A 26,719-nucleotide genomic window follows, 5' to 3' on the forward strand; every position below is an offset into this window, starting at 1 on the left:
CTTCGTGTTTAGTCTTCTTGTTAAACATGTTAATTTTATTATAGTTATCATTTTTGTTATGTAAAATATTGATTTAACTATCTCACTCTATGAAGACGTTAGTGGCGCTCTATTTAAATCATCGTAACGGTAAAATGTCCGACCGCACATGAAGGCAGCATAATGTAACAAGTAAAAGCGAGAGCGAAACCTGTAGGAGGCGGGGTGAGGGGGATGGGTCGGTGAATGATAAGACCAGAAGGGAAGACGGTTCGCTGCAGTGGTAATTTTACTTTTCATAAACAAGCAATTTATTTTAAAGCCTACATACTGATACTTAAGTTTCAGCGCATTGGCAGGTGGGTTTACTCGTCAGCTTTACGCTAATAGCCTAGCAAGCTAATGTTAGCATTAAGCTACAAGAAACTGACTGAGTGGCTGACTTCCGAATCCACCCGATAACGAAAGCTATCTAGCTAGCTAACCCGGCTTGCTAGGTTAACGTTTCCAGGCGAATGGTTTGATAGTGTGTCAGCCTTTGCTATTGCTGAAATGAGTTTGGGTAATTCAGACGTTTACTGTGTTGGTTACATTGAAAGAGACCTAGCCGTGGTGGAAACACGTCGCTCCATGTGTCGACAGAGGAGTTACTCGCGAGTTGTCTCCTTGCAAGTAAATCTGCAAGCTAATCGTGCAGGTTAGCGCTAGCTGTTTAACGTTAACATTCTGGCTAACGTTACTTGTGCACCTTCCAGTCAGCTAACTATAACGCACTGCTCGGTGTCATACGCTATAAAAACCAACTGTTCAACAGTCACAATAGGGTTAAAACTTGCTCTCACATACACTGTATGTTAACTATAACATTGCTGCAGAAGCGCTTAAATGTTAAAGCGAACTGAACTCAACTGCTTTGAATGACTGGGCTTCGTTCAGTTAACGCTTTTGACCAAGGGTGCACTTGTGTTAAATTCAGAATTCAAGCTACATTACTAATGTATTTTTATACATTTACTAAAGATAAATGACACTGTCACCTAAATGTGGCAAATTATATATATATATGTGTGTGTGTGTGTGTGTGTGTGTGTATGTATATGTGTGTGTATGTATGTATGTATGTATGTATGTACTATTAGTTTACCAAGTAAAGAAGAAACAATATCAAAAAGTCATAGAGTAACAACCTAGCCTAGAGGAGGGACAACAATTTCAGGGCTTTGCTAATGCGCCCTGTAACACCAGGGTTTTCATTCCTTTCATTCCTTTTGTCAAACATTGTTTAGTGAATGTGCTATTGAAATACATGTATAGCCACTATTCTGGCTTTTTGTATTATTGGGAGGTGTACATAGTATTTATAATATTTAAATATCAGAAACACCCCTCAGTATAATGTAATACAACTCAAGCACCACAAACTACAGCCCTCAAAACCATAAAGTTGAATGAACACCTGTCTAGAACACTTTCAACAAAGTCAAACATTAAAACCTTCATCAAGGTAGGAAATATTGCAGGGTTTTGTAATAGACTGCATTAGTTTGAGCTATGCATACCTACCTAACAAACGGAGAGTATGCACTGCTGCTGACAATTACAGTGCAGGTCTGACCAATAGTACACCGAGTTCATATAAATATTGCAGTATGTTTGTGCTTCTTACTCTGCCTGTAGGTGAGTCCTAGTGAAGATGACGATGCCGCATGTAGGGGCAGTATTTGCTGCAATAGCAGGAGTGATGGCCATCATGTTGCACTCCTCCATTCATAAGATAGAAGAAGGACACCTTGCTGTGTACTACAGGTATCACAACACTGACCCTTGACATTTGTGCCTGACAGAAATTACAAAAGAGTGTGGCTGGAGAATTGTTATTTGTAAGAGGCCCATTTCCTGATAATGACACATATAGATATAGCGTGGATATGGTTATATTATCTGGGATACTACAGCATATATAATAAACAATATAAAATGTGGTACATAGTCCTTAAGTGTTGACAGTGTTTATGAAATAATATAATAATAACATTATTCAACAACAACATAACTACACCCTTGTAAATCACTGTTACACCTGAATAAGCTCCTCTTTGTCCTTGTCCTTTGTACACCCTCTTTAAATATAATCAGGAGATAATCTGGTGCTCAGAAGTCAGACAAAATAATTTGTTTGTATTTGTTTCAGGGGTGGGGCATTGCTGACTTCTCCCAACGGTCCTGGGTATCACATCATGCTGCCTTTCATTACTACCTACAGATCAGTGCAGGTAACCTTACCTCTCAGCCCCAAAACTTTAAGCAGAGGCATGTTGATTCTAAGAGTCAACCAGAAGATGTTGCACGTGAAAAGCAGAATGAGATTCTTTTAATACCTAAGCTGCAGCATGTGAACAGTTGCCATTCAACCATGGTGGCTTTATGTTACACGAAGTTAATGCATCTTTTGTTGTGTTAGTGAATATGCTTAGAATAGAATCTTTGAATGTGTCTTATTTTAATCTTCTCTATTACAATGAATGATTAAGAAAACCCTTTTTATTTTAGTAAATAAATAGTTGTCATCACATGACATAAATTAGACTGAACTTAAACTTGAATTAAATTATTTTGTCAAACTTAATATTTCCAAGGTCAAGAATTACCATCAAAGCTCAAGTTAATATGTGAAGTTAATTGTGCATATTGTATGTATTAGTGACACAGATGAACTTGGAATAAGCATGCACCACTTCATCTTGTCTTTCACTACTTTTAAAAACTAGGAACATACAATTTGGAAAAATGATCATGTCACATGTTAAATCCAGATAAATATTTGTTAAAGGACCTATGTGGTAGGAGAATAATCCTGATCATTTTGAATATTTGTGTTTCAGACGACACTTCAAACTGATGAGATCAAGAATGTGCCTTGTGGAACAAGGTAATACTTAGCTTTTTGAGGTAGCTTTTAAGGAATTGATCCATTCATGATGAATTGTGTATTTAACAGATTTTTTTTCCTTCACAGTGGTGGTGTGATGATTTATTTTGACAGGATAGAAGTTGTGAACATGCTGGTCCCTTCAGCAGGTACAAAATGTCCTAATTTCCTGCATAACAAAAGTTCCTTATTGGTTGACACATTAACACTGTCAGCCGCTTAGCTTAACAATAACTGCTGCTTTTCTTCATTTGTTTGCAGTGGTGGACATTGTGAGGAACTACACTGCTGATTATGACAAAACTCTAATTTTCAACAAGATTCACCATGAACTCAACCAGTTCTGCAGTGTACACACACTACAGGAGGTCTACATTGAGTTGTTTGGTGAGTACACTTGTAATAAAACATACAGTGTTGTTACATTTTAATACAATACAGAGAGGGCAACTTGTGCTGTGTGTTCATTCCTGAAATTCCTAAAATGTAAACCACCGTGTGTTTGTTATCTTACAGACATTATTGATGAGAACCTGAAGACTGCATTGCAGAAAGATCTTAATGCTATGGCACCTGGACTTACAATACAGGTATGTAAACATACACATAACTTGAGCAGTAGTGAATAATAGGAAGTAGGAAGACTGGGATTTAAATCACAGTGACAGTGAAAACAATCACGACTGACATTGGATTTATAATTGTGCATACTGGGTTGTACATACGTATAAGGTGTAGCTTTGCTGTAAACTATGCCATAGCTGACCATGAGGACTGTGATTGGTCAGCTCGGGCTGCTTGTGTTTTCTCCTATAAGTTTCTGATGCTGGTGGAGACTGTTGTGACTACAACATTTAGGTAGTTGAAGAAAGACTCAGTATTCTTCTCTTTTGGACACATACCCGCACACTAATTCTTTCTTGAAAACTCAAGTTTACCTGATAACCAGTCATCCCCTTTTTGTAAAATATATTGACAGATCGATTGTGAGCAAAGGGTCAATTTCTTTCTCTCCTTCCCCCTCCCCTCTGCACTGTTTCGACATCCTGATGAAGGCAGTCCGTGTTACCAAACCAAAGATCCCAGAGTCTATCAGGAGGAACTTTGAACTTATGTGAGTTTGTAAATCTCTGCTTACCAGCACAGTCTTAGTGCATGTTTTTAAATTCTCTCCTGTTACCCACCCACTCAGTTCAAGTAAAACCGCACAGGAACAAAAATATTTGCAAGAACCCCTTTTTTTTGTGTATGTGTGTATATGTAGGGAAGCAGAGAAGACTCGTCTGTTAATAACCGCTCAGACTCAGAAGGTGGTGGAGAAGGAAGCAGAGACTGAAAGGAAGAAGGCCATTATTGGTAAATGTGACAGTGTTTTACTGTAAACCAGTCAGCTAGGTTTGCATTTGCATGACTTTTAATACAATTTTAGCAGTTTCCCCTCTTCCACTCACTCATGTGTAACCTTACTATCAACCTCCACTTTTTGTACAGCTGCTAAAGCCCATATGCTTGTCTGTCTCACAGAGGCTCAGAAAGTTGCTCAGGTAGCAGAGATCCAGTTCCAACAGAAGGTGATGGAGAAGGAGACGGAGAAGAGGATCTCTGAAATAGAGGGTCAGGCTCACTGCTTTCAGTTCACTCCTGTGAGATGATGATCGTGTGTGATGGCGTCTGGTGAACTGCTCTGTCATGTGTGTGTCTCATTCAACACTGTCCCTTTGTTTTAGATGCTGCCTTCATGGCGAGGGAGAGGGCTAGAGCTGATGCTGAATATTACACGGCTGCCAAGTATGCTGAAGCAAATAGGGTAAAAAATGGTGTTGACGCAGTTTCATACATAAACACACACATTCAACATCTAATTTAATGGCTTTAAAATCATATCACAATGTTGCAAGGATTTTTTTGTGATAGCTGCAGTGTAAATATTATTACAATATAATAGTAAGAATGATATAATTGCAAAGCATAATTTCAGCTGGTGTGGTTAGATTTATATAAGTAGCTGGCCCATGTATCCTGTCTGTGGTGGATTCATTAGGATGTTTTGTTATTGCTAACTGTCATTGACCTGCTCTAATGACATTAGTCAGCTGAGTCCAGCTGATCAATACTGAACTGTAAACTAATTTTGAAAGCATGCACACTGTTTTGGGTGTCCATCTAGTGATTATTTAACCAACCAGGCGTTTGGTATTTTTGGAACCAAATCCCCCACACCCGAGCTAGCGGCAACATTACATTCGCTTTCAGCCATGCTGTACATTGTCAGATCTGATTGAGTTACACCGGTATTGCCGTGAAGAACGGTAATGACCCATCCCTACTCTAATCTTCATATACTCTGGTCTTTCTCCTCCATCTTTACAGTTGAAGTTAACGCCGGAGTACCTGGAGCTGATGAAGTACCAGGCCATAGCAGCTAACAGTAAGATCTACTTTGGCCAGGAAATCCCTAACATGTTTGTAGAGGGAAACAACAGCCCCCCAAAGTCTGCGCGCTCTCATAATCTACCCAGTGGTCAGCCAGACTTGCTTAAAGCGAACCCAGAGGGGCAGTGAGTCCACAGCTCTGCCTCTGCACAGGACAGGAAACCTGACGAGGACTTGTTTTGTCTGTGAGGCGGAGGGCACTGAACTGAAGATAAGGGGTGGGCTAGCTTTGCAGCTAGTGTGGTGAACACCACACTTCAGTCTTAAATCTAAATGGCAAAGAAAGACCTGGAAAATTAAAGGACATGCAGAAGTGAGAAGTGGGAAAGAAAAGATAAAAGGGAAAGTTTTTGGTTTTTTTAACCTTCCACTCTTTCAAGAAAATGCAAGTTTTAGGAATGAGAATGATGCCATAGTTAAAAATCAAAAGCATAATAAATGCTTATGCCTGGGAAGGCGACAGCAAGTAGTCGCCCTGATTTACATGTGCTTGCAACCAGTGCAGTGTTTAACTTTGCTGTTAGATCTGCATTCATTTTGTTTGTTTGTATGCAAGAGGAGTGATTAATGATTAAATTTTTATGATTTTTGGTAATTAATTTCTGGTTTAGGTGAACTGGAATCTTGACAGGTGACACTAATTAAAAGCGGGATGGTTTGCGTAAGTGTGTGATGTGGTCATCTCTGTGCCATCTTCTCTTACACTAAATCACTAGTTGGCTCTTCTCTCTCAACACGAGTCAGTGTGAGGACTGTTTAATCACACCTCTTATCAAATGCTGCGTGTAGATGAAATAGTTATGACAGGTTATATGCAGTAGTTGGAGCATTATACGTGTGATTATTCCAGCAGTCTTTTCCTCACATGGAGCCCACTTTCATTTCCAGTTGGATTAAATGATACAGACATGGAAAATGAGCTATGAAAGATTTTTTTTTAAATGATAGTGTTCTAGAAACGAGTGGCCTCAATTTGTAAAATTTTCACCTGAGCCTGCACAAAGGTCCATACTATTCTACAGATACTCAAGTCTTTGAAGTTGGGGGGCTGTCATTGTGTGTTCAGTTTCTATAGTTGATATAAAGTGCTGTCTAGTGGTAGTAATGTGTTTTGTAATTTTCTGTTAGCTTGGTGATATTTTGCTGTTATTAGCTGAGGTTGAGATTGCGCCCGCAACAGAAAGACTTCAGATTCTGCACTAAGACCTGCTGTGGCATTTACTGTGAAGCCAGCTGAGGAATAGGGTTCTGCTAAAAGAAAATCGGATTTTTCGTTTCCAAAAGCTAATTCCAATTGAGTAATGGTCAAAAATTGTTTAATATGGGAGCACGACAATGAAACAGTTGAATCATAGTGCGATTGGAGTCGTATTAGTCGTAATTCTTTGGCAGGAAGTCTGTACATCTTTCCTTCCTCCATCTGGTTTTGATTATCAGGGCCGTGCATGTGCAAATTTGTAGTGGCTTGATTAAGATGATTAGTAGTGCCTGCAATTGTTTGCCGACTCTTTCACAGCTTCTTCACATGTGGTTGGAATGTCAATTCTCAGGAAACCGACTTTTATTTTGAACAGAGCTTACACTCTTAAAAAGTCAAAATCGACAACTGTGCCAGACAAAATATACGTTCTGTATGTTAAAAATCTGTCAGTAGAATCTGGTGATACACAAAGATCAATTTGACGAAAAGCAAAGCTATGTTTTAATGTCAAATGAAGGTCCTTTGTCTAAAAAACACCACTTTCACCTAGGATCAAACTCTGTGTCTCCTGCAAATATTTAAGGTAGCCTTTTTATTATACCTTCACACTTAATTCCACCAGTAGGTCTCTGTGAATATTATGAGGATGTCTGTCAGACCAGAAATAGTATAAACGAAAGCACCTTTCCTCTGTCAGTGGTAACAATTTTCTGTAATTCAAGAATAATTGAACTGCAATGCATTGCAATCTTATTTCTTATCTCTAACTATAATGGCAACACACAGCTCCTAATAACAACAGGACATTGAACTGAAATTTTTTACCTTTGATCAGTCTTGTGTGACGACATGAGTTTCAGTACGACACATAAACATGCTTTGTTCTATTTAAAGATGAATGTTAATGGGCTTAAATAAAATGCAAGTTGGTGCTAGTTTTTATTGTGCGTTTAAGCTTATGGATTTTTTTCAGCTGTGTGTTTGAGAAACATAGAAATACTTCCAATATTCAGAATTCAAGCCTTAAATAATAATAGGTTTCCTCAGACTTAAAGATTCAGTGATTCTTATAAACTTAAAAGCTCCTTTTGAACTTAACTGTGAGGCTTCTTAAGAGCTTGGATGTACATACTGTACTGTGCGGCCTCTTCGTAGACTCCAGCTGAGAAAGACAGATCTAGCAGTGCACACTACTAGTGATTAGAAGATGTCGTGATGTTTACTTGACCTCTGAATTGCAGTTAAAGGCATTTCCTTGGTGGTGGGTTCAGATACAGATGCAAAAGAGGGGTATGAATCACTCATGAATTTTTTTGTCAATATTTTGTACAATCTGTGAAATTCAAACATTGTCTCCTTGTTTTAAAAGGTTTATATGCAAAAATGTTTTCGAGTTTTGACAATGTTCTTATGTGAAATAAAACCTATTTTGGTACCTCTCCTCTCCATGTGCTGATTTGTGATGTGTGGACGATGTGTAGTACACTTGGACACCAACAGGAGGAGGGCTAACACCATGTAAAACACTGAATGCTCCGGTACAATCACCAACCCTCAAATACAGATTTTGGTGATTCAAAGACAAAGAGGGCCAAATTATGGACTCAAAAGAAGGTCAGTAGTGAGCTTTTGTAGTGATGTTTCAAGAAACATCATGTTTGTGTATGTGTAATAGGACTTGCAGTTGTATAAAATTGAGAATGTGAAAATAAAACAGCACAAATGAAAATAACTGAGGCTCCACAAAGAAAAAAACAGCAGAGTACAGATTAAAAGAAAAAAATCTATGAAAGCCAAAGTTCCCATACTCTGGGGGATACTTAAACTAGCCATCCACACATACTGAGGTTTGGATTTGGCCTTAGTTTAAGGGGCCAAAATTCTGACGCTCTGTTGATATAATCTGTGGCCACATTTCATTTAAACATTTCCTACAACTACAAATGTTTACTATATTTACAGATTAATTGTTATGTCGACGAGGTTTGAAAATGGCAAAATGTCCATATAGAATCGCTGTTCCGATTTAGATTTCATTAAAAAGTCTGTCAAAAAAGTGATAAGTCATAAAAATGTGCACATGTTGGCGAGTCACTAATCTGGATGTCTGGATAGCTGTGGCAGCACGAGGATGATTCACTGAACATTTAGTGAATATACATGCACAATTCATCACACAGTCCCTGTTGTTCTAACCCACATAATGTGTTTAAAACATTACAAAAACAAGAGATGTGTTTGTCTGTGGAGTTTGTAAAACTGCCATCCCAAGAGACTGACTCTGAACTTCAAGTCCCGCCCTCGGCGAGGCCAGTCAGCTGTTCACAAAGGCTTTCCAGGAAGCATTCAAAGTGTGTGTGTGAGTGAGCGTGTGAGTGCGTGTGACCACTGCCTGAATGACCAGATGAGGGATAGCTTCCTCTTATGACCTCTCAGTCCTTACAAAGATCTCTGGTGTCCTTTCACAGCCACATCTTTGCTTTCTGAGGGAGAGTGTTTAGTTTTAGTCTGGCCGCAGATTGTTTTTTTTTCCCCGATGTCAGGATATGTGAGAAATACGATCGTAAAGCATATTTGTGAGTGTAAATAAACGTCGCTCATCCTCATTTTGTTTACTTGACTGAGTTTTTTTTCTGGATGTCTAGTGGTCTGTGCTCATTTTAATGGGTGGCCTGGTTTGGCGTGTCAGGGGTACAGAGCCAGCAAGTTTAAAGCCCCCCTCTCACGAAATGGGGTCAAGGTCAGGTTTGCTTCTTCCTGGATGAGCCAGCGCTTCATTTTCCTTCCTTTTGTCCTTGATCATCAGATCCTGTGTGATCCGTATAGCCTTGACTCCTCCCTGGATCTGTCCCTCCCCAGAGATACACGGGTGTGGTCCCTCCTCTCTGAGTGCGGGGCTGTAAATCCAGTCCCGAAACAACTGTGTGATACTGAATATGATTCATCAGCGGCAGTCAGCGCCATCATCAATAGCTGCTCTGTTCTGCAGTTTTCTCTCACATTCCTAACCTGTGTGTGTTGGGTGCAACGCTCATCCAAAAAGCGTCAGCCTTGCTATTTCTCAGCACTTTTCTCTGTCTGACCTCCTCAGATTGTGATCATCTGGATGGATTTTCATACTCGGCTGAATAGTTTAGGCTGTAAACCTAATCCTGCGTCATTTATGCGTTTTTTGACTGAACTATTTGTGTTGTCCCATCTTGTTTATTCTCCTGTTGTAAATTATCAGTCGGCCTGTAAAGGGGAAAACATTGTAAGGAGAACTACTCAGCCTGTGAAAACACTTGTATTATGTTTTCAGTGTCTCTGAAGGGAGCTTTCTTCTGGGAAAGTGATTCATCAGCATTGAGTTCAGGCCTGGTCACACCAAGTAAAACTATTACATGTTCATGCTAATTTCGCAGAGGCAAAGAAAATCCACTCAACGTTCAACTTTTCAACTTTGATGAACTTTGAGCCATAAATCTGAGTCGCTGAACAATAGCGAGACGTGTTGATAATTTGCTGATATGCTGCGTGTCACCATCCACTTTTATTTACACTACTCTGTTGGAGTATAAACTGCTTCACATAAGAGGAATGGTTTGAAGACATTTATCGGACAGGAGTGGATGGTTCGGATATATCTCTTAAACAAACTACGTGAACATATTGTTCTGTCAGCGACCACGCTTTATTGCAGTTTTAAATACAATCCTGAGTCAGTCCAGTCCTACAGTCCTGAGAATCAGTTGCAAGTGGAGAGTAAATGGTCCAGTACATACAAAATGGAAAGAAGCTAGGGGAGCTGTGTGTGCTAGGATGACTTGGTTGGCAAGCATGTCAGTGGTTAGGTTGCCAGCTGGTGGTTCACCACCTAGACCCACTAAGTAGTCGTTCCTGAGTCATCCAATTTCTGGAACAAAGTATGTCATGAATGCCTTTAGGGCTGAAGCTTTAAATATTTGACCTAAAACCTGCACATAAACTGGGGACGTGGACTTTAAAAGATGAGGGCATTTAACAGGCAGAGGAGGTTTAATGAAACACTGCTACCGAGTTGCATTATGGGAATAGTAGGGTTCAGTGTTTGTGGAGAATGACTCTCACTGGGGACTAAAACTCAGGATGTCTCTGCCTATGCTGCTTCAATTTTGACCGCTCTTTTTTTAATTGGTTCTTGCGAGTCCTGCAGCTTCTTGGAAGAGCACAACTAAATTACTGAAGTGCCCCTTTAACACATGTTGAATTGTGATTATTATGAATATCACAATATCAAGAAAACTGTCCTCATTTTAACTCTAATTCTGGGAACCTTGTTAACTGCATCTATCAAAAAATGATTCAGTGCAGAACAAATCTGTGTCAGCATTATCACTTATGATGTTGTTTGTTAACTTTTGCTGTACTACAGTATATGTTATAGTTTTATTCTTAATATAAGTATACTTTATTCGACAGCTTTTCTTTTCTTTGTCATTTTTGACCTCACTTATTATATATGGGATGTAGCTGTTTGCTCAATTATATCTAAATATGTGTCACATTTTTCACATGTATATAAGCTGAAACTAGATAAACGAGGAAAAAAACGAAATGTTACTGCAGGCACTACAGACTTTTCATTCATATTGCTGTTGGACAATGCTGCCTGGCCAATATTGACCTGCTAATAAACTGGTATATCACTCTAGATCTCATTTACACTGCATACTGTATAATACATGCCTTACAGTGTATTTATTCCTGATTGAGCTAATTCATAATCACCTACAAGAGTGTGACAAAAGTGCTGTCAACTGTCAGAGGTTTAAATGTCAACAATAAAAATGTAAGATTTGCACCTTAATGTTATATTCCTTGAAGCTTAATGATGGTGTTTGACTAGGTGTTATGAAAGTGATCAAAACAACAGAGCTCAGCCACAGCAGTGGGCAGCTGGTAATGCTTTACTACATTTGGTCATCTGTTGATGACGGTTGAAACAGTGGAAAAGTAAGTCATTAATAGCTGCCTGCCTTTGACCAATCTTCACACGTAAAGAGGAACAAGAGTTTCATTGAAACTGAACAATGTAATTTTAGACATGGAAGGAAGTGACAGTTAAATCTATCTATATCTATCTATCTATATATACATATATAGATATATACACACCTCAGGCTGCGTCATTTGTTTGTTTGTGTATTTGCTACACCCATATTCAAAAAGACACTTTGGAAAGCTAAAGTGGGTTGTTGATTTGTTGAGCACTTGGCAGTCACAAGTCATGGGCTGTGTAAAGGCACAGTAGGTCATAGAAGACTGTGCTACATACATAAACACTGTGAAAAACACTCCTCAGAAAGATGTGAATTTTTATATTAAACAACTCAAATCCTCACAAAAACAGGCTACTAAACCATTTACATTTACAAGGATGCAATACACTATCTGCAGGCATGCAAAAATATTTCTATCATAGAGAAGACAGCTGCTGCACGGCCCTTGTTACACCATGATATTAAAAAGATTTCTATGTCAAATTAGAAACGTGCACTTTTCATGTGATGACAGTGCGACACACTGCAATAGCTAAGCGTATATTTATCAAAGTTGTAGCTAATCTTCCTAGAATGAAATTAATAATAATAACTTTATTTGTATAGCACTTTTCATGCAAAAGGAAATGTAGCACAAAGTGCTTTACAATCAAAGATAAAGAAAATAAAGAAGAACCCACCCACCCTGCCCACACACACCCACAAACAAGAGCACATCTTGTTTGTTCTTGATGAACTAAGTACTGAGGAAACGCCATCTTGAATTAAAGAGAAATGAAATGAAATGAGGAAACACAAGAGATACATTTGAATAAATATATATATACACACACACACATATATATGTATATGTATATATATATATATGTCGATGTTCTTTAAATTATAAAATGCCTTTCTTGTGACGTCCTTTATATGAGCCTCAAAATTCAATCCTGCGTCAAATGTTACACCAAGATTTTTAACTTGTTCACATAGGCTAAAAAAGACGGCTTGTAGTTTGCTAGCCAGTTTCTGTCTCTGGTCGCCTGTACCATAACTAAAACCTGAGTTTTGTCCTGGTTGAGCTGTAGTAAGTTCTCTGCCATCCAGGATTTAATGTCTGAAATACAGTTAAAAAGGACATCAAGTGGTGATGTAAAGTTGTGTGTCATCTGCATAACTGTGAAAGTTGATGCCTTGCCTCCTGATGACATTTCCAAGTGGTAGCATGTATAGGTTAAAAAGGGGTTGGACCTAAAATTGACCCCTGGGGAACACCGCATTGCATTTGATAAAAACTAGATGTGTGTTCACCCATGCTGACATAGAATTTCCTGTCTGTGAGATATGATTTGAACCAGTTAAAAACAGTACCAGAGATGCCAATTAAATTACAGCGTCTATTTAAAAGAATGGTATGATCTACTGTGTCAAATGCTGCACTCAAATCTAAAAGCACGAAGACAGACGACATTTTTGTGTCCATGTTTGACTAATGCTGTCTCTGTGCTGTGATATTTTCTAAAACCAGATTGATATATTTCAGCAGTGTTTGTTGAGGTTATAAAATCATTTAATTGACTAAAACAAGTTTTTCTAGAATCTTACTAAAAAATGGCAAGTTGGAAACAGGTTGGTAGTTCTCTGGTAATGATGCATCCAAATTGTTCTTCTTCAAGAGTGGCTTAACTATGGCAGTCTTAAAAGCAGTGGGGAAAACACTAGTCTGTAGTGAATGATTAATGATGGTCAGCAGATCATCTTTTAAAAACCTAAAAATGTCTTTAAAAAGTGATGTTGGAATGAGATCTAAAAGGCAGGTCCCTTTTACCAAACCCCTGCTTTTTCTACTCAAAAACACAAAAAAACTGCACCCAAACATAGCCCAAAACAAGGCAGCGTTAGACGATAACACATCTGTAATCCCACTGGTGCATTTCGACAGGTGTGGTGGTGGGACTGAAGCTTTTCAGAAAGCAAGAGTTTATTGGAGTCGATGTTACAGGTTGTGCCTCAGAGCTACTTTAACAAATTCTGTGTGCGTGTGCATGTGTTACACACTGTTGGTGTACACGCTTGTGTCAGCGTGTATTGCCTTTTGCTTTGTACGTCTCCAGGTGCCTCATCAGATCGTCAATTCGCATGTCCTTCAAGTGAACCAGATGCTCCAACCTGCTCACTTTCATCTGCAGGATCTATTCACACACACACACACACACACACACAGAAGGATGCAAAAGAAAGTGGTAAGACAAGGGAGGTTTATTTCTAAAAGTGTGAATTATCTAACTGATGAAAACTTCCTAAAGTGGCAAAGTGAGGTGTCGCACATTTGTGTAATCATTCTGCTTCTTTCTTAACATGCAGATGTGGCCACAGATAGAGAAGAGAAAAAAAGCTACATCCGCTGAGCAGATACTGACTCACTGACCACTGCTGACATAGCGTATAACACATATGTATCACACACGCTTAAACGTCTCTCTCTCTCTCTCTCTCTCTCTCTCTCTCACACACACACATCTGTAACAACATTTCAGGTGGTATAACTGTATGACAAAGCTCTTCCCCTACAGGACATCAAAACGGAAGACGGTTTTGTTTGCAGATGTTCTACCAGTCAGCTGAATGTTTCCCGGATTGAGTGAGTGAGCGAGTGTGTGTGTGTGTGTACCTCCACAGTCTCCTGCAAAGCCATGACAGTTTGCTCTTTTTCCTGTAGGATTAGTCGGAAAGTCGGGTCCATGTCTGAGTAAAACGGCACTGTTTGCTGTGGTTTACTATACAATAAAAAACAAAAGGCACATTATCATGATAAACCCTGCCATTTAATTCAAATTAAAAGCAACATTTTGGGTTTTACCTGTTTTTTTCTCTGCTCTTTTCATCTTTTTTCATCTCTTCTCCTGACAACTGAGCCACAAGCTTCACTTCAGTCTGACGAATTTCTGAAGACAAAAAACCAAAACATTTCACAAACTTTATTGTGAAAATGACATGGTGAATAACAACTCTGCTGTTGTTAGAAACCCACGGGATTCATACAATAATTTTTATGGACATAAGTAGGGTAAAGGGAGGAGGACAGAAAGCAGATAGGCGATGGCTGTAAGCAGAAAGAGTAAGAAACAGGGAGGAAAGATTAGAAGATGGAGACAAAGAAAAATGGCCTTTCAGTCCTGCTGTGCTGAGCTCAGGCTAGCGATAAAGGCCATCTGGTGATGTTGAGAGCTGATATGAAGACCTGAGCTCTGTGTCTGATAGTGGATGGGGTGTGGATGGAAGAGGAAAGAGCAGAGGGAGGAGGCGCTGGCTTGAGGTCAGCTTTGCAGGGTAGTTTCAGGGACAGATGAGGTGTGGGAAACGGAAGAGAGACACGTCACAGATTCACTCCCGAAAGGTTGTGGCATTCTCTAATCAGTCCTATCTGATTCTGTTAAATGTAGGCATGTCTGTGTGTCTGTGTGGTCACTGCTATCTCTGGAACAGATTAGCATTAACTGAGAGTTGCTAGCAAGACAAAAACACTTACAATATCAGTCCAAGCAAGAGAAGGCAGGAAGCAGATAAGATCTTGGAAAAATATCATTTTGCAGCAGTTACCACACACACATCTCAGACACACAAAAAGCACCTCAGTTTTTCTTTAATATGCTGATGACATACATCACCATTAAAAACAGTCTAAAATGACACCCACTTCCCTCCCCGTTCTAAAAAAGGGTCGGTTTTGGATTGGGCAGCTTCACTCAGGGTTTCAGTTTGACTGCGTCAGCTAATACACTCCACAGATGACACAAACATGAGGTCAAATCTTGCACAAAGCGTTAAGTCAAAACACAGTCATCACATTCTTGTTAATTCAGCCGCTACAGTTTCTTTAATTCAGCTCATCTTCCTGTTTCACTGACCTAATTGCAGTAACTTCTTCTGAAGAAATGCTTAACACTGTCCGATGACGTGATGTAAGGTCAAATATGACAACAGTTGGTCAGAGGATAAAGTTTTTACAAATGTGTGGACTGTGTTTGTTGGCAAAGAAATACAAGGGAGGGTTTGTGTAAATACAATAAGAGAATAGCTACTGTACCTATACGAGGTTTCTCCCGGTCCCTGATGTCATAGTATTCCAAATCCTGAGTTCAACAACAAAAAAAATGTGCTCAACATGAGACTATTGTTCTACCTCCAGTATTTTTTCTCGCAGGCACTGAGGACAACTTTATGTTTCACATGGAAGAGAGAGATCCACAGTAACTAACATATTTTGTAAATAGCATTTAAACTGAGGAAAAGTGAGTTTTAGTGTACATGTCTCTAAGCACACACATACAGTACACACACCAGTATATTCTCTGTAGGGTGCTCCAGTTTCTTGTCTATCCTCTCTCTGAGGGCGCTCAGTATGGGCTCTATCACTCCTGCAGTGCTCAATACAATCCTCCTCACTGTCTCCTCAGGCACATGGAAGTTCAGCTTGGAAAACACCTTCCTGTCCACGAGGAAGGAAATAAATAAATAAACAAATAAATAAATAAATAACAGATGTTCCTAATTGACAAAACTAGTTACAATAGGCGCAGCATCTAAAAAGTGATTTAACTGATGATGCATGATGATGATGAACACCATAGGGGCCAATGTGTTTACAGTGAAGGCTCATAAATCTGTAGCTGGCTGTGTGCCATATCGGTGGCCAGGGAGAGGATGAGTGGGTGTGTGTTGGATTGGTTCTCACGACCAGATGCAGAGGCCCATGGCAGTGCTAAACAAATGCACGGCTCAACAAATGTTCTGCCTCTGCGTTTGTTGCAAAACATTATTGAAACGCAGAAACTAAAGCAGTCACTGACATTTGGATTAAGAGGCAGCAACTGGGAGTGGAACTTGATGAGTGTGTGTTTGTGCAAGAATGTTCTGGGGACATGTGGACATATTAAAATGTAGATCTTTGCAGCTGAGGGGGAACATTTTCTGCTAGTGTCTGTGTGTCATGCAGAATTCACTCAGCTCTCTCCAGTCTATGAGTGCAGCCACCTTCAGGAAGATCCATACATGCAATTTAAATACATAAATGATCAAATAAACACGGGTGTCTTGCCTGTTGAGGAGGTTCCAATTACTGAGCTTCTGCTGTGTGGAGCTTGCAGGAATATAGTTGTGCAGGTCAACAAGCTTCGGGAAGAAATGTTTTACAACCTCTGCAGCCATCACTGCCGAGAGTTCAGCAGAGAGGCAGGAGTCAGTCCACATGTAAGTCAGTAAACAGACATTTGAGCTGATAAACTACGTAAACATCCAAAAAAGACAGTAGTTCTGTGATACATTTATACGAGGTCATATCACAACTGTTGCTTGTGTAACTGTTAGTTACCACCTCCCTGTGGACTGCTAGCTAAGCTAAAAGGCTAAGTGAGGTACCTCCGTCGCTGAAGTCTCTTGTGATGTGTCTTTTGGGTCGGGACAGAGGTATTTTGTCTATCCATGCGTACAACTCCTGCAGCTCCTCTTCGTTCAGTTCTCGCTCCATAATTCTAACAGCGACATCTGTTTCTGGACAGTTTGTAAAGCCCCAAACTGTTTCACTGAGCTAGCTTGTTCGTTTCGACAACAGGTTGTTTGAGGCGTTTCTAGGCAACCGCCAATTATCTATGGCAACAGAGATTATGGCGTCTGGATGTAAAGACGGAATAAATGGACTGAATCGTTGAATGTGGTGATTTACTTTTATTGTAAGCTCCGTTTACAGACAAAAGGAAGTTCTCAATAAATTGGAACGGTTCTAGTACATTTTCAGTTCAAAGTTTGCAGGACAAATCAAGGCAGAGTCCTCCCTGTAAGGAAAAACCACAATGGTTGGCATTATGGAGGACTGTGTGATCATGTCTGCTGCATAGACTATGATATAAAATCCCTTGACGAATTACAATCAACATGTATCAAGTCAACACACAAAACAAAACAAAACAAAACGGCTGCATGTAATAATTCAGTCTCACAAAGTCAATCATACCAAGGTTAGTACAAAAAAAGTCAAAACTTTTCTACTTAATTTAAAAATCTGTAAAGTGCCCACATTTAAAATCCCTTAACAACATCATTTCTTAGAAAAGCAGTACCAAAACCATGTGAGGGAACAGTAACAGTTAGTGAAACAGTTACATCATCAATAGTGCAATTGCCTCATAAAGTATTCACATATCCAAGGATGAAGGCAGAGAGACATTTCCCTTGAAAAAAGAAAAAAAAAATCATCATGGCTGCATAGCCATTTGTCAGCTATAAAGCACAGACGCTGAGTCTGTCAATCACGGCTTCAGGTTTTCATCAACATACTGAAGGCTTACATAAGCAAGACACAGAAGGCGGTAATCTTCAGGGAGACAATAATTGACAGTAAAGCTGTGTCATTTATTGTTGCTGATCCTTCCGTGGATCTTGTTTCCGCTTTAAAAACAGACGAGCATCTCCTGAGAGGATTTCTAGGTCCTTCTAGGTGAAACGACAACAGTGTCCTCTGTGAGAGGATCTTGGTGTTTACGCCGGGCTGAATTATTCCCTCTGTCATCTGGGCCTGCTGGGGGGCATCAGGGCAACTCTCCCTGCGAGCTAGAAAAACAAGTACTGTTAACAAGCATGCTGATGATTCTTTCTCCAAACATGTGTTATCTGTCTCTCAGTTATCCAGTGGCGGCAGGGAGAAGTTTATGTGCTTACTAACTCGCTAACACTGAGCCACTGCTTGCTCATTACACTGCAGTGTTGGGACAATGTCCAAAACCACAGACGTCTTTACAAACATGAATGCCTTGAATAACGTGAGGAATGTTTGAATGCCAGGATTTGGAGGATTTAGGAGAGTCCGGTTGTCTCTGGCTGCCGTCTCAATACATACCAGCTGAGTGTGTGGCAGTGTAGACAGGACTGCAAAGGGCTTTGGCTTCACTGGAGGCATCGGAGGCTTTGGCTTCATGATCTTTGAGAGCAGATGTTCACATTTCAATCAAGAGGCTGGAGTTAAAGAATGAGGACAAATTAAAGTTATAGGTAACGAGAATTTTAAGGTCACTTACCGGTTTCGTTGCAAGTGGTGGTAGAGGTCTGGATGGAGGTAGTGGCTTATCCTGACAAAAAAAACCCAAAACAATATTTAATACTTAATTTAACAAAACAAACAATTAATGTCCTTAAAAAGAAAATTAGAAATATTGTCAAATTCTGTATGTTTACCTCAGTATAGACTGACTTGCTTGAAACAATTGATGGCTGCATGAATGGCCTTACAATCTAAAGAAAAACATTTATTTACTGGTTGAAATACAGTAGATAACTAAACAATAAGGACGGCAATGCTTGAAATATATAATGCTACATTTAAATGAAGACAAAACAGTAGATCACATTACCTGCTGAATCTTTGATGGCTGGGGTATAGCTTGGACTTTCTTAGGTGGCTGCAAGGGACAAAAACAGAGCTGAGTGAAACAAAAGCTTGATGGGTCTTTTTTAACCATGATCCTGACTATTTTTTTTGCAGCTTAACTACAATAATGACCTGTTTATGATTTCAAACAGCATTCCTGGAGCTCACTGATTGCAGTGTGTGGCTCATGCTAACACATACATTGTTAATGGCATGGTATCACTACGCTGTTGAAGCTCACCTCCGGAGCTGCTCTGCTGGGCCTCAGTGCTCCAGAATATGGTCTAGCAGCAGCAGAAGACAGAGGTTTACAGGCTTGAGTGGCTGAGGACTCCACAAATATAGGCCTGCTGATGTGTGTGGTCCCGAGACGAGGGCTGCCTCGTGTACTGCTTGACCGAAACACCGGGTTGAATTGTCCTGAGGTAGATTGGAGGAATCTATAAAGAAATACACACAGACACTACGATTAAACAGGATAAAAAAAAAGTTTTGTCTACATGTCTCAGTGTTCATACATTGTGATCTAACATAGTGAGACTGTAAAGAGGAAAAACTTCATGCTGTACCTCTTTGCAGGTCGCCTTTTTTTGATGCAGCACATCAAACTCCCGATAACCAGGACCAGCAGTAGCAGTAAGCCAACCGCCAGTGACACAACAAACACCACCAGACCTCCCTCTGTGCACACACACGCACAAACACAAACACACATTGATTGGGACAGTATTCTTTTATCCTCAAGGATGAGCATGTAACACCACTCGTCACCCGCTCAGGAAACAGCATGTACTGTGACGTCATTACCGCATTTGTACGGACTAATGGGGGAATTCCATTAAATCAGTGTCTGTTTGTGCTCCAGAACAGAGTGCAATTGTTTGAGAGTCCAGGAGAAATCTATTTCAAGTATTCAGTCTTGGTGAACAGAGCAGACGCAAACAGCCATGTGCAAAGCGTGGTCATTAAAAGGTCAACATATAAACAAGGTGGACACTCAGACTATCGGTGCTCACATATAGGGTCAGACAAGCATAACGTGTATGATACCTTCTGGAAGCTCTGACAGCAGCACGTCACAGAAAGGCGGGGCCCAGCCAGGGTTGCAGTGACACTTGTTCTCATGGTTACAAACCTGCCAGAGATCACACTCACAGTCAGTCATGTTGTCATGGCTCTACAGCACTCCAGAGTGCCTTGAGGTTAACAAATGTCTTACCCCGTGGTTGTTGCATTTGGCAGAGCAGCTGTTTGTGCCGTATACTTTTATGTTTTTGAGGTCTTGACACCGTTGATTGTAGCATACCTGAAAGACAGATAAAGACATCGTAAGACAGGAGTCCTCAGAAGTTTTGTTGATGCTAACTGCTAACAAGCAACCTGGGCTGATTTCTTACCATGTTGTTGCCACACTTGGTACCAGTTGGCACCATGCCCAAATCTGCGGGGTAGTTATCTTCAGGGTTCATAGTCGCCTCATTGCATATGTCTCCATTTCTCACTTTGTAGAAGGACTTCCTGGATGTCACTGGAAACTCCCAGCCTCCGGAGCAGAAAAGTGTCCCACAGGATTGATCTCTGGAAACAAAAGCCACAAAGCAATGATCCCCAAAACCAACAACACCAACTATTAATATGACCTATATTGTGCTGTTTTGGCTTTTCATTACATACCGGCTTGAACATCTCTGGCTGAACAGTGTCTTTCTGCAGTTACCGTGCTGGGAGAAACAAGCATCTGCGGCTACTTCAGCATCTAAACAGAACGAAAACAAACAAGATGGCTGCAGGTCTTCAAATCAGAATTGAAGCACATCTAAACCAAACTGTGATTCACTAGTGTTTTACCTGGTCCCCAAAGTCTCCTGCAGTGTTCCTGCCGTGAAGGACACTGTCCATTATAGCAGTATCCTTTACCACGGTTGCAGGGCAGGCCATTTTGGGTGTAGGCGTCAGTTGGACAGGAGGCGGAGAGGCCAGTGCAGTATTCTGCCAGGTCACAGTCTCCTGTCTTTGGTCGGCAGACGATGCCTGTCGGTTTCAGCTGCAGAGCGGAGAGAAACACAGATGGTGATGTACCAACTACTGAAATTCATACACTCGCACATAACCGGCCAGACGGCACAGTCAGACGGTGTCTAGCTGTATGGTATCATAATTAGCATCAGTGTGACTTCACACATCTAGAGAGGACACAGGGAGTATTACTGACTTGGCAGTTGTGGCAGCACTCTCCCTCTGCACACTGGGCCCCTGCATTAAGTTTGCAGGTAGTGGCATTGCAGCAGGGGTTCTTGCATTCCTACGAGACAGACAGAGGGATGCAGAGTGTTATGACCCAATCTCCTTTGTTTGCTGTGGTTATTTGATCGTGTGTATGCGGCCTGTGTGAGAGCAGCGTGCACAAACCTCCACAGTGCCGCAGTCGCATTCCTCTCCAGGCTCCAGGAAGGCATTTCCACACACTGCCCCTCCGTAGATGCGATCACTAGAGGGAGTGTTCAGCAGACAGGCAGGGTTGACCTCCTCCAGGAACCTGCTGAGCTGCTGCTGACTGCAGCTGCTGAACAGCTCTGGATACACAAAGCTGGAAGAAGGGATAGTGAGAGCAAGGAAAGAGAAGGTAAATATTCGCTTAACTTTGGGTTTGAGAATCGTAGATTTGGGGAGTTTATGTGCAGGTGAGAAACTGAGCTTACCCAACACTCTCAGACATGATGCAGCCTCTTTTGCTTGTTAAGGAGCCACAGACACAGTTTTCAGTATCATGGGACAAGCCCAGGTTGTGACCCATCTCATGTGCAATAGTAGAGGCCACTCCTATTGAGTTAGTGTTATGGTCCTGTAGACAATAGTGGAGTTACATAGTTCCCATTCATTTTCTTTGATTTTCTATATTTTCATGCAGAAACTTGTTTCATTAATGAAACAAAAATGTAGATTTACCTCATTGACAGCTCCAGAGTTAGAGGTGCACATTGCATTGGTGTTTGCTAAGCCGACAGTGGAACCATCGAAATCCACACCCCTGAATGAGGAAGGGGAAAAAAGTTTAGACACCTGCTCTGACAGCTGAACACGTCGTCTTGGCATTGTCCTCTCAAAGCATCTTACGTGATGAACTGCGCGTTGTCGTGTTTGGTCCTCGGCAGCAGGCTCCGCTGACGCCACTCGAGGAAGCGGCCGAGGGTGAGCTCAGGGTTAGTGCTGACCTCTATCTGATCTCTGTACGACCAGATATCCAGACCGACCAGCATCACACGCACACCTACGGGGCGGTACAGCTGAAACAGAGCACAAAGTGAAAATTCCTCTAAAACTGAATGAATTGTCAGGCTAATAGTTCAAGTCAGTTTTTTTGAACGTGAGGAGTCATACACGTCATGCTGCAAATCACATAGCCAGTGGCCTCATCTATAATGCTGTCACTGTTGGGTCTAGTGCTCTCTGATGGCACATTCATGTTGGGACTACTCTTTCAGAGTATGCAAAAGGGGATTGTGTGATATGTGTGAAAATTTTCAGCTAGGGTGTGAAGATTCACAGTTAAAGTTAGATTTTCACAGCAAGAGAACTTTTCCTTCCTTTTACTGGTCAGATTCCAGTCAGCAAAGAACAGATAGTATCAGGACAGATTTCTTACACGTGGCTCTGCTGCATTGTGGGAAAAATCTAAGTCTTATCTGCCGCCAACGAAAATGCACCAAATATTCGGTAAAAATAGATTAAATACTTTATTAGTCCAGAATGAAAATGGCATAAAATTACACAAAATTGAGCTTTTAGACTCATTTGAACATTAGAATGCCCTCCTTTTACTTTTTTGTGGTTGAATCACTTTAAATAATTACAGATTACAGAGAAACAGACGTACCTTGTCCACGTGATTTGCTATTTCAAGCACTCTGGCCTCTATTGTCTTCTTACTCCCAAACTTCTTGTACTGTAAAGAAATTAGAAAATTTTTTTTTTATCATTTATCATATACTTATTAAATTAGTAATTCAAGCATCTCAGATACAAAAGTTAATCACTCTATTTATTAAAGGAAAATGTTTTAGCCATAGCAGCATTATTAATAATAGCCTACATCTGCAAGAACAGACTCAGACAGACATAGAAAAATGAGGTGTCAAACCTCCGTATGGTCGACCACCACAACCAGCTCCACTGTCCTGGGTTTTCCCATGCGGTCTTTGGTCTGGGCTCTGCTTTTCTGCATAACACAAGAGATGGAAGATATGACACAAAACAGTTCCAGACAACTATGAAATACAATCCAGCAAATAAAAAGAGAAAATAATTTAAAATAAATTACCCAAAATACAGTCAAATGTGATAAAAACTGTTAAATATTCTGTAATACTTTATATTAAGAGACTCATATTCACCATTAACCTGTTGCTTATTAGCATGCATATTAGTAGCATATTGCTTCTTTACTAGTCAGAACTTATTAATGCCTTATTCTGGGTTTTAAGGTTTGGGGTTATTATGATCAGAATTCTTGTAGAACACCTTCCTTACTTAAGCAGTAATTAGGCTATTGAGGGAAAACTGCAGTATATATATATATATATATATATGGAGAGAGAGAGATAATACACAACTAGTTACTGGTGAACATGTGCACCTTAATATAAAGTGCAACCCACTTCACTTTTGTTGTTTTTTGCATTAAATCATCAAATGTAAGAAGAACGCAGCACAGGAAGCTGTAGGCTTCAAACCCCGGTGTATGTCTGCATGTGTCCACGCTGTGTGTCTTTACCAGACTGCCGAGTTGGAACAGTCCAGACGGACGAGCTCCATGATCATAAAAAGTGGTTGTGTTTCCATGGGAACAGGAGCTCCTCTTCCTCCTCAGGTGTCTGTAGTTGTAAACAGCATGAAGACCCTCGGCACTGTGAGCTTCTGAGCTCTGTCTGTCATCCTGCTGTCCCGCCTCGGCGCTGGCCAGAGGTTCGATAAGGTACACTTGGTCCAGGAGTTGCACAAACCCCCTGTAGTGCAAAAACAGGAACTTCAGCATGGATGGAGGGAAACACACTATCTTTTTCTTCAGCATATCTACAGTAAGTCTCAGGCAGATTTTAATTTAACTCGCTAAAGACTTTGTTTATCATGCATTCAAGTTCCCACAGCTATTGACACTAACAAAATGTCTTTTATAGCAGACAGAAGGTGGCTTTAATCATAGAGGCCTTTGTTGATTGGATTGTCAGGCACAGAGCAACATGCAATCTTAATGGTCTTCGTGATGGAGGAAATGGATGCTGAGGGACTACTTCTCTCTTTGTATTGGACACACAGTCTCAAATCATCATGGGTTTGATTAAATTTGTACTCAGGAAAACAATCATCTTTTTGTAATTAGAGATACAGGATGAAAAGAAATATACACCCTGCATTACTCACTTGATTCCTGAGCACAGTCCCACGCTGGCAGAGGAGTCCTCCACTCCCACAATGTGTCCATGGTAGTAGCAGTGAACCTGAACAGACATCCATTATTTGTCACAGAATCAATGGAGAGATTTCAACTCACACTTTTTTTTTTCTTATGCTCAGTGTAAAACTGTGGTCTAATTTGAACAAGATATGTTGTGCAGTATGCGTCATGGTCAGATGAAATGACAATTTTGACCTTATATGTCAATTCCTCTTCCACATCAGACTCACTCATTGCAGTGTGAGGCATCAGATCTCATAATGAGGAACTTTGTAATTGAGAAATCATGTCATCTGGTATTTTGAAATAAGAGGAAAATACTGGCATGCATTGCATAAAATGTCCCTAACTGGAACTTGAAGATGACAATGATGAAGACAACTGGGATCTGTAGGAATGAATTTGATAAGAATTGAATTACTTTTTTTGTGTTTTGTTGCTTGTGCTGTGTTGCTTTAAAAAAATGTGACAGGTATATGAAACATGTAGGACAACTTTCAAGATTAAAGAAATACATGGAAAACCCTGTTTCTTACACTTAACAGTTCAGAACTGTGATTCTGATTCTAGATTCATGACAATAATCAGACCAGCGTTGTACAACACTGCAAGAAAACCTGGCACATGAAAGCAAATGTCACAAAAGCACTGACACTGGGTGCGTAGGTGGCACAGGATATCCTGTACTACATCTTTATGCTCTTTACTAGGCTGGGTTAGGTTAGGTTTTCAGACCTCTAATTTCTGCTTTATTCAGCCATTCAAATAGAATGAATGACGTGACACTAAATGGTAATTCAGTCTGATGATCAGGCTGTACAAGTATATAAGTGCACTACACTCAAAAAGGAAAAACAAAAGCACACAGATAAGTGTTTGCATCTTACAACTGAGCATCCATTACAATCTGATGATTCAAATTTTAATAACAAGCGTCTGTTTCTGTCAGACTCAACTACCTAAAAGATATATCGCACTATAACGGAAGCTGATTGTGAATGCAGTGGAGTGCAGAAATAGTGGTGAAAAAATGCAGAAAGCTATGTACCTCAAGAGCTGGGGTAGTTGTGACTTGGGCTCCCTGATCAGAATAGTGTGTCACGGAAAAGCTTTTCCCGACAAGATCTCTGAAAAGAAGAGTTTTGCTTTTAAAATGTCAATATTATTGACAGATCAAGAAAGAAAGCACTGTATGTGTAAAAATACAGCATGCACTGAAAAACGCTCTTCAGAAATCTGAAAGGACATTTCAAGTTTCCTCACTTGTTCTTTTCCAGGTACAGTGTGTGGTTTTGCCCTGCAATCGTCACAGAGTACTGGAGTACATCAGGGTATGTCTACACACACACACACACACACACACACACACACACACACACACACACACACACACACACACAGCAGAAAAAGACTTTTTTTAAATGTTAAAGACAATATTTTAAATAAAGTGATAACAGCAGAGTAGAGTGTGTGCTACCTGAAGTGTAGCAGCATCATTAATGAGAGATGAATCCTTCAGCCTCTGAGGGATCACTGTTTGGTACTTCATCACATGAGGTAGAGTCCTCACACTGCCCGCAATGACTCCTGCAAGTATCAGGGATATTTGATGAGACAAAAAGAAAGAAAGAAAGGAAGAAAGAAAGAAATAAAGAAAGAAAAGTCGTACCCCACGAGGAGAAGAAAATCCATATAAAATATCCAGAATATGACATGTTGCTCTACCGGACGGACTGTGTCATTGTGTGCTCGGCAGTCTGAGGGAAACGCCGAGGATCTTCAGCTCTCCGCCCCTCTCTGCTGTGTAATATCCTGAAAATTACCATGTGAGGCTGAGAGACCACATGAGTCGCAAAGCGAGCCGCAAAAAGTTCAACTTTGTTTTTCACTAAATAAATATGAATTGTGTGAGATACTGAGTACATAATTAAACTGCAGACATGTTTTTTACGGAGATTAAAAAAAAACAACAAAACGCTGCGATAACTATTGCTTAGAAACTGTGCAAAGGGTAATTTAGTTTATCTTATTAAAAAAGTGCTTCACTTTTCCCTCCATCGTGATTATTCTCACTAGTTGATATGAGGCTATGGGATTATTTGAAACTTTCACAATCTAAACAATAGTCTAGATTTCTCATTTACCACTCATAACTTACACATACCTTTCCATAACAGATGTAAGATACATTAACACTAAAGTACAGCTACATGTAGACAGATTTTACCGGGCAGATGAACAGAATTGGATTATGGGAAACTCCTTTTTTATTAAAAGGTGTTTAGTAACCACAGTCAAT

The 26,719-nt window shown here is 40.3% G+C and overlaps 3 protein-coding genes across 4 annotated transcripts; 1 reads left to right on the forward strand and 2 right to left on the reverse strand.

Moving 5' to 3' along the window:
* The first annotated feature begins 208 nt into the window (after window positions 1-208).
* On the forward strand, window positions 209-7,977 carry erlin1 (ER lipid raft associated 1). Of its 2 annotated transcripts, none has more exons than XM_041947261.1 (12): window positions 209-338; window positions 1,657-1,785; window positions 2,171-2,252; window positions 2,862-2,908; window positions 2,996-3,057; window positions 3,170-3,295; window positions 3,425-3,498; window positions 3,964-4,022; window positions 4,173-4,264; window positions 4,433-4,522; window positions 4,636-4,715; window positions 5,279-7,977. In XM_041947261.1, the coding sequence occupies exons 2-12, from the start codon at window positions 1,673-1,675 to the stop codon at window positions 5,468-5,470; spliced, it is 1,017 nt and encodes a 338-aa protein (XP_041803195.1). In that variant the 5' UTR covers window positions 209-338; window positions 1,657-1,672; the 3' UTR covers window positions 5,471-7,977. The 2 variants fall into 2 exon arrangements, with proteins under 2 accessions (XP_041803195.1, XP_041803196.1); XM_041947262.1 differs by having other exon boundaries at window positions 209-262.
* Window positions 7,978-13,626: 5,649 nt separating this feature from the next.
* Window positions 13,627-17,075, reverse strand: spef1 (sperm flagellar 1). The gene is made up of 7 exons (XM_041948163.1): window positions 16,967-17,075; window positions 16,647-16,758; window positions 15,890-16,037; window positions 15,636-15,681; window positions 14,409-14,493; window positions 14,220-14,325; window positions 13,627-13,740 (listed from the first exon to the last, which is right to left on the reverse strand). Exons 1-7 carry the CDS (start codon window positions 17,073-17,075, stop codon window positions 13,627-13,629), a joined length of 720 nt encoding a protein of 239 aa, XP_041804097.1.
* Window positions 17,076-17,257: 182 nt separating this feature from the next.
* Window positions 17,258-26,179, reverse strand: adam8a (ADAM metallopeptidase domain 8a). The gene is made up of 25 exons (XM_041947535.1): window positions 26,090-26,179; window positions 25,898-26,007; window positions 25,684-25,757; window positions 25,469-25,547; window positions 24,387-24,463; window positions 23,740-23,971; window positions 23,107-23,184; window positions 22,843-22,911; window positions 22,083-22,252; window positions 21,915-21,996; window positions 21,668-21,810; window positions 21,378-21,555; window positions 21,181-21,270; window positions 20,817-21,012; window positions 20,643-20,724; window positions 20,366-20,546; window positions 20,188-20,274; window positions 20,019-20,103; window positions 19,538-19,649; window positions 19,210-19,408; window positions 18,952-18,999; window positions 18,776-18,832; window positions 18,619-18,669; window positions 18,441-18,521; window positions 17,258-18,154 (listed from the first exon to the last, which is right to left on the reverse strand). The coding sequence occupies exons 1-25, from the start codon at window positions 26,133-26,135 to the stop codon at window positions 18,110-18,112; spliced, it is 2,652 nt and encodes an 883-aa protein (XP_041803469.1). The 5' UTR covers window positions 26,136-26,179; the 3' UTR covers window positions 17,258-18,109.
* Window positions 26,180-26,719: the final 540 nt, after the last annotated feature.

Source organism: Chelmon rostratus, chromosome 11, assembly GCF_017976325.1.
Source record: "Chelmon rostratus isolate fCheRos1 chromosome 11, fCheRos1.pri, whole genome shotgun sequence".
In the NCBI taxonomy this organism is placed as follows: Eukaryota; Metazoa; Chordata; class Actinopteri; order Chaetodontiformes; family Chaetodontidae; genus Chelmon; species Chelmon rostratus.